A 14,572-nucleotide genomic window follows, 5' to 3' on the forward strand; every position below is an offset into this window, starting at 1 on the left:
ATATCTAGTTCGGCGACCCAATACAACTCCTAGTATAATGTGACCAATATGGCTAATACCTAATTAAGTTGTCTGTATTCTTTGAAGTCTACTAAATGTAGTAGCCACCTTACGTGCACTAAATTTTAAGATTTCCCGAGCATTAAAATGCCTCCGATTAATTGAAGGATGAATTCCTGGGCATATTGTTTTTTAACAACCTTAATCGCATGTGGAAGAAGCTTTTCAAAAATTTTTGCCAACCAATTTATCAATATCCGATCACCATCAAACTTGTTCGAGACCTTCTCTAATAATGTTGCGCATAGATCCTCTTTATCGAGAATGATTGCTTCTCCCGTGACAATTGGCCTACCTACCAACAAATCTAGTTGTAATGCCACGTCCTCCAGTGTGATTGTACACTTGTCGCATGGAAGATGGAAAGTGTGTGTCTCAAGCCTCCGCCTTTCCACCAATGCGTTGATGAGTCTAGGATTGAGTTTGCAACCCCCGAGCATACGAGACGTATGCAAGAATCTCACCTTTTGCAAGTAACCATGAATTTCAGTGATCGAAGGTTTTGCCAAATTATGCATGAAAGCCTTTAAAACATGATCATCCACCTATTTATAATGATAGAAAAATTTATTTTAATTTTTAAAAAATAATTTAAAATTAATATAATAAAAAATAAGGAAAATTAAATTTTCGTCTTACCATTACTGCTTGAGCGCGGAAATGTGATTGTCGTCGAAACGAATTAGAGAGGTTGTCATTCGTGAAAACTTAATCCGAACGAATTAAATACGGAATAATTAAAAAAATTAATATTTCTAAACAGGAATATCGAAAAATTTAGAACAAGGACCTGAGAAAATTGAGAGAGTTAGGAGATTAGAAAGAATTGAAAGAATAGGATGTGAGTGAAAAAGATAAATTTGGGGGGTATTTATAGGTAAAAAAAATGATTGTTGCCCCCTTCTTAAATTTTTCTACCGTTGCACGACCAACGTTTGAAGATGTTAGGTTTGACTGTTGAGAGAAAACGCGTCTAGCTGTGCACATTTTTCATTTCTCTCTCCAAAAACGATTTATTTACCTAAATTTAAAAAAGTACGACTTTTAAGCCTAATTAAAAAAAACTGACATATATGGTTAATTTAGTGGAGAAAATTTTAAATTATTTTTCTTTTAAAAAAAGAACCCTGATTGGCAAAATTCTCGTGACCAAAGCAATCAGCAGCAGCCTCTCAATTTCTCATATGACCGAATTTGAATAAAGAATACTTTAAAAAAAATAGTTTTGCATAAATAATGGATTATTTTAAAGTTTCCTTCATTTATTTCAGGCATCATCCAATTCCCCCATTATAATCATCATCAAAGGACATATGGTTGACCATTATATACACAAACTTCAATTATTAATTTGATTTTGATATTATTATATGAATGGCTTCACAAAGATTGTCATTTCTCAAAAATAATCATAAAATTCAGGAAAATAAAGCCAAGAAAATCCTGATTCTTGGCAACTACTAGATTTAAACTTTTGATTGCCTTTGCAATTTGCATTGTCCAATTGGTGGAACAAGCCATGTTATGAGATAAGCAGAAAATGGTGGTGGTGGAGAATACCTGTAAAGCATTAAAAAAAAAAAAACTAATTCATTTTTTTCAACATAAATTGACTGCCTTGGACTTTGAATTTACCCAAAAACATATAATTTAAAATTTAAATTACATCTTTTAAGAAAAAAAAAAAAGATTCAAGCTTTCATTGCTTTGTTGACAAACTTCAATCTTTAATAAAAAACTAAATTGTAATTAATTAAAAAAATTCAGACTTTAATCAATTACCGGCCAAAGTTTGGGTATTTTTGTCATCAAATAACAAAAAACAAAAGAAAAAAAAAGAGAGAGAAAAAGAGAGAAGCTGTTCACTTTAGCACAATTTTCGTCTCTTCATCAATGGTGATTTCGGTGGAGCTTTACGCAAACCCAATATTCACCCAACCAAATATTCTTTCTTTTATTTTTATTTTTCTTTTTCTTTTGATAGAGAAATGAAAGGAAAGACCGAGTAAATTTTTTTCTCTTCTAAACTCCTTTCGATTCCAAATTAGTTTTTTTTTCTTTTCATTTTTTGGGTTTTTGAGGGAAAAATGCCAGAAATTTTTACTTGAAACTGGATCGAACTTGGTTATAAAGTCTTTCCTTTATAAATCTTTGCAAAATTTCCGGTTTATTTTCCTTTTGTACTCCAAGAACCGGGAAAAATTCATGGGGAACATCGGAAGTAGCGGAGTAAGTGGCCGGAGAAGGCACGGAAGCAGGCGAAATCATCCTCCGCCACCACATCCACCTCCTCCAGCTCAGCCTCAACCTGAAATCTCCGCCAACCGTTACGTCTTTGCCGCCGCAACGCCTTACCCGCCACAATACCCGAATACCAACCCGCCCCAGTACTACCAGTACCCAGGGTACTACCCCCACCAGCCGCCTGTGCCTTTGCCGCTTCCGGCGCCTTACGATCATCATCACCATCATCGAGGTGGACCCCACATAGAGCCCGCCAATTGGAGTAGATATGCTTGTGGACCGATGATGCCTCCACCGCCGCCGTATATAGAGCATCAAAAGGCGGTTACTATAAAAAATGATGTAAATTTGAAGAAGGAAACTTTGAAATTCGAAGCTGATGAGCTGAATCCTGGGAAGTTCTTGGTTTCTTTCACGTTTGATGCTACTGTTGCTGGAAGGTATAGAACTTCAATCTCTTTGTTTAAAAATTTTAAATTTTTTGAAATCTGTGAGAATCTAATGATTGTAGCTTAGAACATGAGTTGCTTTTGATTAAAATTTTACTCCTCGGATATAATTTATATGATGATTATTGTTACACTTGTTTTGAAAGCTTGAGATATAAATTCTGTCTAATTATATGATTGGTGTATTTTACTTGGGGAGATGCATGTTTAGAGGCATAAAAGTTTAGCAAATGATTTGGAATCCAATGAATGATTATTGGTTTTTTTGGGGGGTTTATTTAAGTATCGATTTGTATATTTGAAGGTTTTATGGTTACCTTGCTTGAATGGGGTTTGAATGCAATCATTAGAGGTGTGTTTTGAGGTCCCGGATTTTATGTTTCTACTTGATAGAGAAAATGGCAATAGGTTTACCGTGACAAAGGCTAGAATGACGGTGATTTTTTGTTATCCTTTTAAATTTACACATCATAGATATAATGACTTCTGAGCTAGGGTAAAATGATCGGAAAAGAGAGTTCTGCGCTTTAGTTTTAGGGAGTTTGTAAGTATAGGTAAAGAAAAGACTGCATGATTTGTTGAAGTTAAATACAACTTACGATGCATGCATGTTGGTGGCTGAGTATCTTGTAAAAATGTTCTACTGTATTTGATATTCATATCATCAATTTCCTGTGTGCATTCGTTTTTATCAATAGTCCGGGCAGTGCTGTACTTTGCTTCATCTATCTAACAATATATTATTTGCTGTGTTTTTTTCATTTCTCTGGCATCATGAGAAAGTAATAGTTATTTAATGGAGCATGTACATGTAACCCTTAAACACAAGCCTTTTCTTTTTCTTCTTAGCATCAATTTTCAGTGTTGAGGTTATGTTGCATCTTATATGAAGTTCAGATTTGCGAGTTTTTATGTGAATCCGATATTATTTCTTAACAAGATGATTTGGTTTGTGCTGCAAACAGGATTACCGTTATTTTCTTTGCAAAAGAAGGTGAAGACTGCAATCTGACAGCAATGAAGGAAAGTATTCTACCCCCAGTAATTGTGCCTTTCGAACAAGGTCTAGGACAGAAGTTTAGACTGCCGTCTGGAACAGGGATCGATTTCTCTATGTTTGAGGAGTCGGAATTACTGAAAGTAGATGAAGTGGATATCTATCATCTGGCTGTGAAAGCAGAGGCATTGCCTCTCAACCAAAATGTGTCAGATGGAAACCAGGAGTCAGGAGCCATGAATTCTCAGATAACTCAGGCGGTGTTTGAGAAGGAGAAGGGTGAATACCAGACCAGAGTAGTGAAACAGATTCTGTGGGTGAATGGGAAGAGGTATGAGCTGCAAGAAATATATGGGATCGGAAATTCAGTTGACAATGATGTTGATCCAAATGATAGTGGAAAAGAATGCGTTATTTGCCTTTCAGAACCTCGGGACACTACTGTTCTTCCTTGCAGGCACATGGTAAAAGCAGCCACTTGTTCTTTTCTCTTCATAAGTTCATTTCATTTATTTTCCATTGTTTGGTCTTTTGCAATATTGATCTAGTAGACCAGAAAGCAAAGGGAAATACTGCAGTAATAACTTAATAGGTTGCAGAGATTTGAATAAATATTTAGCTGAAAGTATCACCTTTGGATACAGTAGTGAAAATGCTTTAAGTAACAGAGAATCTTTCCTCTCACTTAAGTGGTCGACATAAGATTATAGTGGTTGCTGATGTAAATATCTTTTGGTTCATAATGCAGTGCATGTGCAGCTCTTGTGCAAAGGTTTTGAGATGCCAGACAAATCGGTGCCCAATCTGTAGGCAACCGGTTGAGAGGCTTTTGGAGATAAAGGTCAACAATGGCCCTGATGAATGAGATGACAACATGTTTGTTGAACTATCTTCCTGTATAGTACTTTGTTGTTATCATTATGTCATGCCTTTCTAATAATCAAACAGGAAGTTATAATCAATTATACAGTACATGATATGAACGAAATGCCGGAATTCGACACAAACTATATTCAGACAAATAGGTGCCATCTTGTAGATGAACATCAAAATTTTTTTTTTTGTGTGTTCTGCTCTATTCTTATGTTTGAATGATAAAGAAGAATTTACTTTTGTTCATTATAGTATTACGTCAGTAGCTGTATAACTAGTATGGATGACATTGATTCTTGAATTTACAAATAGCGGCCTAAACACCATTGGCAGCTGACATTCTTCTAGAATTTAGACCTTTTATAACCACCTGATGACTCGGAATTTTCTGTTGGCTGATTCATCATCCCAGCAGTGCTTTCCGCCAGCTTACAACTCAGCTCAGCTCAAACATGTCTCTTTTTCCAGTCCTTCTGGGCCCCAAATATTCCTTTTTTCGCGAATATCCTCTTAGTACTTTAAATCCCCGATCAAATTGAGAGCCGAATGCTTGAAGCTCAAACCCCATCTTCACGAAAGAAGGAAAATGGCTTTCTAACTTTATATTTTAATGATATAATACTTATTATAATCTTCTAAATTATAACTTATTATATTCTTTTAAATTATAATTTTATTATAATTTAATATTATTTACTAAAGAAAATCATACTTTACCATCCACTGCTATTGAAAATGGTCTAAATGCCACTTTGACCCTTGGTATAATATTATTTAACCCTTTTAACAAATAAAAATTAATAGCGATTAACTTTTTTCACTTTTACGATTTAGTTTTTGTACCTTAATTACTCATTCGGAAAAATTACTTTCAAAATTCAATTTACTTACATAATAACTCCATAAATATTTAATAAAAATATTTATGTGTTCGGTTTACGGAAATGAAGTTTCGATACCTCATTCTCAAACACTACTAACTAGAAGGTCATTACACTTACATTAATTAACTATCTAATTAAAAATAAATGAAGAATCAAATTTTAATTAAACTTCATGCCAACCTCGTAAATATTAATATTTAATATTTACAGTTTCAATCATCAGAAGTAGGGTTCTGAAATCAGTGTTTCCAACGCTATTAAAAAATGGGTTGTTGCACACACTATCCTGTTTTTGAACTGGTAGTTTTTTTATTGTTTTAAGTTTGGATTTGTAGCATGTACATAGATGTTTTTGTACATGTTAACTTTGAATGTTGAACATAGCTAAAATCTACCTAATGAGCAATTTTGGCAATGTTAATGTCTTGATGAAATAGTATGTTTTGGTAAATGGTTTGAGATGTGTATGTGGCAATTGAGTTGGCATATTTGGATATAATTTGGTCTTGACAAGTTGGTATTTAGGTGATTGTTTGATATATATATGCCATGGTAATTAGATGATATGTCTAATGGAATGGTCGATTAGGTAATATAAATTGATAGGAGGTTGATTGTGTTATTTGTACTTATTTTGGTATGTGTTTTGAAGTGTTTTGCTATAGGTGGAGTTAGTCGTTTGTGCATAGAATGATAAGTTTGTGTGGAAGCTTGAAAACGTATCAAATGGCTCAAATTTTATCAAAAATAAAGTCCACATCTTGATGTGTAACTTAGCTCGTTGCAACGTCGACCAAAACAGTGAGTCACATCGCGATGTTGAGTGGCCTAAAGTCACAACATGACATACTGTTTTGAAGACGTCATGACATGGAGAAAGTGATGCCACGACATTAGACTTAAAGTTTTAAAACTTTGCAATTTGGTCCTATTTCGTGTCCGAGTTATAGAAAGAGCTTCCGTAAGCTCGATTGAGACTCAGATTTGATTGTTTATCATAATGTAAAGGTAATTTACACGTATTAGAATTTATAAATGATTGTTTTACTGCAAACTTGAAGGTAGTTGTTCCGGCAATGAATGTGTCATCTTGTAGCTCAGATCCGATGATCGAGTCGGGCAAGGGATGTTACAAAACTATTCTAAAATTAAAGAGTTATCAAAGAAATTGAGAATTATAAGGTGAATTGAAAACAGTGAAATTTGTCAATAAGTTTGACATTAAGTTAATTACTAGTTTATCTCTTAAAGAGCTTCAATGGATAGAGCAAACAAAGTAAAAAAAGTTATTAGACATTATGTTAAAAAGATGATAGAATGAGATAAGACACCTATCAACACTTAAAAATACAAACTTCTTTATTAAAATGTTTGTTGCTTAAAAATAATGTACAAAGTTTAAAAGCACTTAAAGTGGACAAAGAAGCATAATAGTTAATAGCATAGTGAAAGACTTGAAAACATACTTTATGTAGACAAGAACAAAGGTGGACAAGGAAGCATAATAGTTAGTAGGTAGGGGAAGAAGAGCCATAAGATAAAACACTCACTACTAAAGAGAATAAAAAAAATTAACAATTTTATAACATTGAATATATGTTTTATTTTTAGGATTGTGGGTACCCTAAATAATTACTAGATTATGTCCTACTTAGTGTGTGGATGAATATATATATATATAAAATTGATGTAAAAGATAAATGAAGTTGTAGCTATGATTATAAAGATTAAGTTGTTAAACTTAAAGTGCATAAATTGTCATTATTATTCTAATTCTATTTTGGTTTAAATTATATAAAAATATTTTTAAAAATATCCTCATAATTATATTTATTACTTTATAAAAAGAATATGACATTTAGTCATTTGATAGTTGATTGACTCATGAATCAATTGTTAAATATATTAAAGATATAATAAATTTCTTTTATTATAAACTAAAATTTATTTATGCTAATAAAAAGTAGAATATGTATAGAAATTTTAAATTTTTATATAATTAAATGTATTGAAGCCATATAAGAGTAATAAAAAAATTAAATAAAAACCTTCATTCAGACAATTTAAAAAATGTATAATGTTAAATTTTACTCTCAACTTTTGTATCTTTTGCTAATTTGACCCTCAACTTTTCAAAAAGAATCAAATCACTTTTTTAATGAAAATGTTGACTAAAACATTAATTTCTAATGATGTGGCATGGCAACCCGCATACTACTCCATATTTACTTTATACTGACATAATACTATTTATCTTATATGCCATCAATAAATAATTTAAAATTATTAAAAATATTCAAAAATAAAAGAAATTTAAAAAATGATAAAAAGTTCAATTTAAACAAAAGAAGAAGAAGCATGAAGTGCATGCAGATTATCATGCAAGCTGACATATTTAAAAATCTAACATTTTAGTCAGTATCTCAACTAAAAAACAATAATTAGACTCTTTTTGAAAGATTGATAATTAAATTAATCTTTTTTCTAAAAAATTTAACTAAAAAATAAATAAGGCGCAAATTGAAAAAAGATTTAAAATTATGATAGTAAAATTTTATAGAGATAACATTAGATGTATCAAAGACGTAGCAAAAGACTTTTTTATCCTATGATTTTGTTTCGCTTGAGCCAGGTCATGTCAATACGCCTTCATGAAAATAGTGTTTATTTCCACTTCCTTATTTATTTTGCATTGTTCTTTTTGTGGATGAATCAGCTTCTATTGCAAAACTAAAACAATAAATTCTTGAATAAAATTAAAATAAACATGGAGTGCTGGATTTTCTATTACTAAAATTGAAATAAACAAAAACAATAGCCGCTGAAGGGTGTAATTTATAGGTAGAGAATGACCGTAAATATGTAAGTTATTTTAAGAGTTCAATTCTTTTATTTCTGCTAAAATCACTCCTATATATATATATATATGCACTTGAATATATTTATGACTCTTGACCAAACAAATATATTAACTCATTTTAAAGCACACGTGTGAATCAGATTGATCTTTGAAGAGCTCGGGCAAGTTTCAAACAAGTCTTTGGACGATCCATCAAAAAACACACATATATTAACCGCAATGATGCCATCATCAATATCTCAACTGCACCTCTTAAAAGATTTACACACATCTCAAAGGAGCAATTTCAGGTTATTCCTGTCACTGTCACCGTCACTGTTTTTTTTTCTTTTATGTATTTTCTAAGAAAAGCCGTTTGTAATTACAATGGAGATTTGTTTCTTCCTCCAGACCTCTTTTTTGTGCTGTCACTGCCATTTTTTGTTCCTCGATATACAACGGATTCAGATGGTTAAATCTCATTCCAATTCAGTTCCCATCAAACACTTGTGTACTTTTTGAGAAAACCCAACTTCATAAAGAGATGAACGGCCACACTAGCAAATAGAAATGCAGAGAAAAATATATTTATCTTTGTTTTGTCTTTTGCCTCTTTTCATGATGGTCTGCTCATTGTTTGTAGCTAGAACTCCCAATCTTGCTGGATACAAACGGCTTGTCCTTCAAACTGTTACTTAGCACTGTTTCACTGTTGCTTGAGTGGCTTTCCCCAACACCGGGTCTCATCCAGATTTTTATGTTTCCCTCTCGACAAACAGTAAGTACTGATTCCTGGGTAAAAATCAAGCCCGAGAGTGGTTCGTTGTGAACACGATGAGCAACCAGTGGAGAAACTTTTGGAACATCTCGGATACTTGGGGCAGGTTGCAGGGTACCCAATGGGCTTATGTTGTCCCAGTGGGAAGATTGGCTCCCAGTGCTGTAAGTGGGAGACCCACCAGGAGGGCATCGACGCAATGGCACTACAATCTCATCCATTTCTAGGTCCCACAATAACAACTGTGTGTCCTATACAGAAGAAGGTAATAATGAGATGTGAATGATATTGCAGTTGCTGCAAGGAAGAAGCACATTTCCCTTTAACGGAAATAGTGTAAACAAAAAGGTTACCTAATTTCATTCTAATGTATTAAGCTTAACACCTGCAGTTAGTTGTCCCCCTTTAACAGAAAAGTGATACTCCGAGGAAAAAGAAAACCATCTTTAAACCTTTACAGTCCGTGTGTCTTGATTTTCGGGGGTCTCCTTTCCCCACATGTTGAAGAAAACAGGTAAGGCAAAGGATGATCATAACTAACTTTATAACCATGTTCCTTAACCACAAAATGTTTATGAACAACAGTTCGTTGTCATTCCATGAAAAATGAAAAGCAAGCTATTCATCAGAAAATATTCTCAAAGTATTCCGTGATTCTTTGCCAACATGTTTTGGTTTTCATTGTAATTCTTCAGTTCTCCCCATTCATATGCTAAATAGATATGATATCCCTCATATTAACTGTTCAAGATCCTATTCAAACAAGAACCTAAACTAACCGACAACATATAGTAACCGGACAACCTATAATTTCATAAAGTTACAATTAAAAGATTTCCTATATAGTCTACACTCGATACATTGAAAGAAGAGCGAAGCACTACCTCCAGAAAGGTTGCTACAACATTAATGTAAGTGTGAGCATTTATAACTTGTAAAGATAGAATTAGCGGAGCAGAACAGTTAAATGCATATAAAAGATCAAAATACATGAGCATGAAAGAGCAATGGTAAAGAGGGGCGTCTGATAAGAGTGACTATAATTATTTTTACCACGCTAAGAACATCCTTATACCTGACCAACAGAACCAAACCGGTACATCACAGTCTCCCCTGTGCCATCAGAATTAGGTGATGACCAATACGAATCAAATGCCACTCCACTAACCTGTCAGCACCATGTAGAAAGAAATGAGTACACAGCCATCTTCATCCACAACAGATAAACAGAAGCCTTCTAAGGTAAGAATTGTACCCATGAGTTGTGCCCCTCACCCCATGCCACAACCTTTCGATCTTCCATACTCCAAACTTGAACCAAGTCATCTTCACCTCCGGTCAGAATATATTTCCCATCCATACTGTTCAGTGGACATTGTTGTTAGTACCAACATTTATTTTCTCCAAAGGTGATGGCTTATATATCATATACAAAGAACAGAACGTGACAAATTGAAAACACAGTATATTTAAAAGAATGCACAAATTTGTTTGGACAAAAGAATAGAGCTTTGAAAAAGAGAACAGAGCACCTCCAAGCGCAACATAGTAGAGCACCATAATAGCTTTTGCCACCACATACGAGCTGTTCTTTAGAATAGTCAAAAACTCGCAGATAGCCTGCACTCAGCAAGTAGAAAGAGAGAAACTCAAAGTTCAAAAAAGCTAGAAAAGAAAAACAGCGAAAAAATGCAGATGATGTTAATTTGAGTTGATACCATCTCTTCCAACAGTTGCTAAGTATGCCCCATCATGGGAGAAAGCAATGCTATTAATTGAACCTTGACAAACATGCCATCTTGCTATTGGGTTACTCTGCAAGGAAATAATGGCAAGTAAATGAAAACCAAAACAAGGAAAAATAGAAAAATTATATGGTTTCCGCATTGATGTCAAAGAACAGTCAGACCAAAAACATTTTCTGTTGCTAAGGCATGCTCTATCTTGTCAGATATCAAGAATATCATGGCATTAACTGTAACAAAAAAAGGAAATATATATAACCATGGGCATATAAACCAGAAGGCAAGCACAAGACCACATCTAAATGCATTCGGTAAAGGTTTAGGAAGGAAGGAAGAAAAGAAGACATGTGCAAACTTTCCTGCAGCTCTCTGAGAAATTTGGGTGTCAAATCCCATTTTTGACAATCTAGATCATGCAAAATGCAGCAACACATGCATCATCTAATTTAAACAGATAACCGTTTGGCTAGAAACTAGAATAGTGAGAAGCCATGCAGCACCTACTATAAATTTACACATGAATCATTAATGGCTTTACATTATACAACAAAGGTAAACACCACCAATTTTAGGAAACATACACAAATAAGAAAGCCTAAAATAGCTCTTTTTACCCCAAAATAAAACACTGACCAGTACCTTACTGTAACGTGCATGTGAAACTGAAAATTGAGTTTGGTCTTTTACAACAGGGAATGAAGAATCACCAGCTCCTTCCTTGTTCTAGATGACACAAAAAGAAAGAAAGAAAAAAGCTTAAAAAAAAGCTTGATGCATTGAACATAATGAAATTTGTAAGTTATACCTCCAGAAGTTAAAAAATATAAAAAATAAATAAAATCCTTCTTTAATTATCAGAAACTTGCCTTTTCATACACGTACATGTTTCCATCAGCATGAGCCACCATAAAAACACCATCACCTCCGGGAACCCATGCAATACCAGTACAGCGACTGCTGGAAATAACAAGAATATATAAGATCGGCAGCTGAGTCAACCAAATTAAAACATCAATTCAGCATAAAGGCCAATTAGAAACAAAAGTCAGTGCCCCTTTCATCATCCTAAGGGGAAGCCTGAGAGAAAAGCAAATTCTATAAGTTGCAGCAGATGACAAGTTGAATATTGCTAGCAGGTTTAAAAATCAACCCAGCGAGAGACCAAGTCAGTTGCTTTCTTGCTGGCCTTATATTTGGTAGTATTGATACCTTAAAAATATTGAAAGTTAAAGAGAAAACAAACGAAGCCGCTCTGCAGCAAGGTCTCTAGGTGGATAGAAAAAAAATTGCGACAATATTGCCCCATTAAAATAACAAAAACAGATTCAAGAAAATGATATCATAAAGTGGCGTAAGCTTAATATGCATCATTTAAAAGAAAAACAAATCTATATAAGATGTCATAGAAATTATCCAGCTCCAAGCCATTGGGTACCACAATTTATCTTTACACCATCATGTACTAGTTTAGCCTCTAAAGCACAAAATTCTACAAATCACATGCATGAAGACCTAAGACAAAACATTTGAAACTCGAAATTTTTAAAAAGTATACTCGAATGGCGAAGAAAGGTTAGGAAATGTATAATGGATGTTGTAATGTAAAACTTGCCTGTTATTGACAGAACCATCTTTATTGTAATGCTGCGCCCCAACAAGCTTCTTTCCAACATCCTGTAACTGCTGTCTCAGTGACACAGAGTAAACTACAGTAATACACACAGAACTGATAAATTTGCAGAGTTTAAACCCTTGAGCTAAAATTGCAAATTAGAATAAGCTAAGAAGAATTACCATCACCAGAATTCAACCCGATAAGCAAATCATGGCCATCTTTGGCATCTTGATCAAATGCGTGGCAGATAGGGTTCGAATTACTGAAATTGATAGACTTTATTGGATCCTACATTAAACACCAATATTCTCAAAAACAACAGATGGCTTCTCTTACATCAAAAACCATAACAAAAAAAAATGCTAAATTACCTTGTCCTGAGAATTCAAATCACTTATAAAGATAGCATCACCAACGTTAAAGATTAAATAAGTCCCTTTCCCATCAAAATTCATATTATTGATTGAATTACTAGAACTTGAAGCACCCAATGACCCAATCCTACTAGTACTACCAATACTTTTACTCCCACCATTCCCTCCAGCAAATCCAAGCGTGCGGCTCCCGTTCCCAGCACCTAGCCACCTTGCTGCTGCTGATCTGACCCCACTGCTGGCACTGTAGCTGGACGATGAAGACGTCGGAGTTGATGGAGCTGGCTTCTCCTTCAAATGTGCTAGGGTAACCTGACAGCCGGACTTAATCAATACAATCTCAACAAACGAATAATACATAAGTATAAGCAAAACGATCAAAATTTGACTTTATAACTAAGGGCATTGATTCAAACTCTTTGAAGCTTAAACTTGTAATCAATAATGCTTAAACACCGATGATACAAAATGATCTAATAAAATATGTTCTTCAAGTTCTTCTAACAGATGGGTACATGTAAAAACCCCTCTTCTCACTAATAAATTGGAAATGTTCTCATTATCTAATTATAACATTAGTGTATCAAAAACACAAAAAGGAAAACCCACACTAAAATAAAAAGAAATAAAGAAAAACAAAAGAGAGTAATTTAAAGTGAAATCGGATGATTGGTCTTGATCAAAACCCAAATAAGTAACACAAAAGATAGTCTTCTTTTCAATAATTTAAGAAAAAAAAGGAAACCCTAGGAATTTGAAGTTACCTGAGTAACAGTTTTGCCATGAGCATAGTGAAGAAGGCTAGAAGGGTGAGTCTTTTCATAGTGAAGCTTATATCGACCTTCTGGAGTTTTAAAATAAGTCTTCAAACCCGGCGATTGAGCGTTTGCCGAGGACGAAGAGGTCGAAATCGTACCGTTGGCCGTGTTGATCATGGTGTCGCTTATCTTACACCCGATAACATCTGATCATGACACACTAGGGTTTCTTCTACTTCTTCCCAATTTTGAAAATTTCTTATTTCCTAAATCCGAAGACCAAAAGAAAACCCAAAAAGAAAATAAGTCTTTTATGGGTAATTTTCTGTTGTTGAAATGGGGAATGGGGGATCAAAGGAGGAGAAGGGCCCTGTATGGTTGGAGTTATGAGAAGAGGTTAGACTTTTCGGGAAGTTTAAGGGAAGTCAACGGAATGGACGGTGGAGGATTCAAGAGAGTGATCTTATTCGGTCTTTGTAGTTATAAACTGAGAGAGGGATTGATGATGAAAATGGGAAAGATTTCCAGGTTTTCTTTATTATAATTTATTTTGTATTGAGTTTGATATGCTCAGATTTTCACCTCCATTTTCTTGACTTTGGGCACTTACCATTCGGCCCCCAATTATGTTCTTTTCTATTTTGTATTTAAAAAAATCTCCTTTTTGTTGTAAATTAGACGGAGGTCGTAAACTCTTTTTAAGCATATTAAAGTAATGAGATAAAACTCTTTACTTAATTTATAATTAAGAGATTATTAAATAAAGTAATTAAAAAACTTTAATTCATTCAATGTAATACCTTTATTAATTGAATGTAAAGGAGCTTATAAATAGTACCTTGTAAGTGAAAATAAAATAATGAAATTTTCTCGTATTTTCATCCTCTTTTATTTATTGTTTTATTAATTTTTCTATAACACGTTATCAGCATGAGTTTCTACGAATTCATAGTGAA

At 33.8% G+C, this 14,572-nt stretch overlaps 2 protein-coding genes across 3 annotated transcripts; one reads left to right on the forward strand and one right to left on the reverse strand.

Annotated features, from left to right (window-relative positions):
• Nucleotides 1-1,831: 1,831 nt before the first annotated feature.
• LOC107948357 (probable E3 ubiquitin-protein ligase LOG2) lies at nt 1,832-4,869 on the forward strand. Its single transcript, XM_016882865.2, has 3 exons — nt 1,832-2,744; nt 3,719-4,214; nt 4,499-4,869. Exons 1-3 carry the CDS (start codon nt 2,266-2,268, stop codon nt 4,613-4,615), a joined length of 1,092 nt encoding a protein of 363 aa, XP_016738354.1. The 5' UTR covers nt 1,832-2,265; the 3' UTR covers nt 4,616-4,869.
• Nucleotides 4,870-8,559: 3,690 nt separating this feature from the next.
• On the reverse strand, nt 8,560-14,249 carry LOC107948356 (dystrophia myotonica WD repeat-containing protein). Of its 2 annotated transcripts, none has more exons than XM_041111084.1 (11): nt 13,623-14,249; nt 12,856-13,170; nt 12,664-12,772; nt 12,482-12,575; nt 11,736-11,823; nt 11,509-11,592; nt 10,843-10,939; nt 10,657-10,744; nt 10,380-10,485; nt 10,200-10,292; nt 8,560-9,375 (listed from the first exon to the last, which is right to left on the reverse strand). In XM_041111084.1, the coding sequence occupies exons 1-11, from the start codon at nt 13,791-13,793 to the stop codon at nt 8,977-8,979; spliced, it is 1,644 nt and encodes a 547-aa protein (XP_040967018.1). In that variant the 5' UTR covers nt 13,794-14,249; the 3' UTR covers nt 8,560-8,976. The 2 variants fall into 2 exon arrangements, with proteins under 2 accessions (XP_040967018.1, XP_040967017.1); XM_041111083.1 differs by having other exon boundaries at nt 11,736-11,826.
• Nucleotides 14,250-14,572: the final 323 nt, after the last annotated feature.

Source organism: Gossypium hirsutum, chromosome A04 (genome assembly GCF_007990345.1).
Source record: "Gossypium hirsutum isolate 1008001.06 chromosome A04, Gossypium_hirsutum_v2.1, whole genome shotgun sequence".
In the NCBI taxonomy this organism is placed as follows: Eukaryota; Viridiplantae; Streptophyta; class Magnoliopsida; order Malvales; family Malvaceae; genus Gossypium; species Gossypium hirsutum.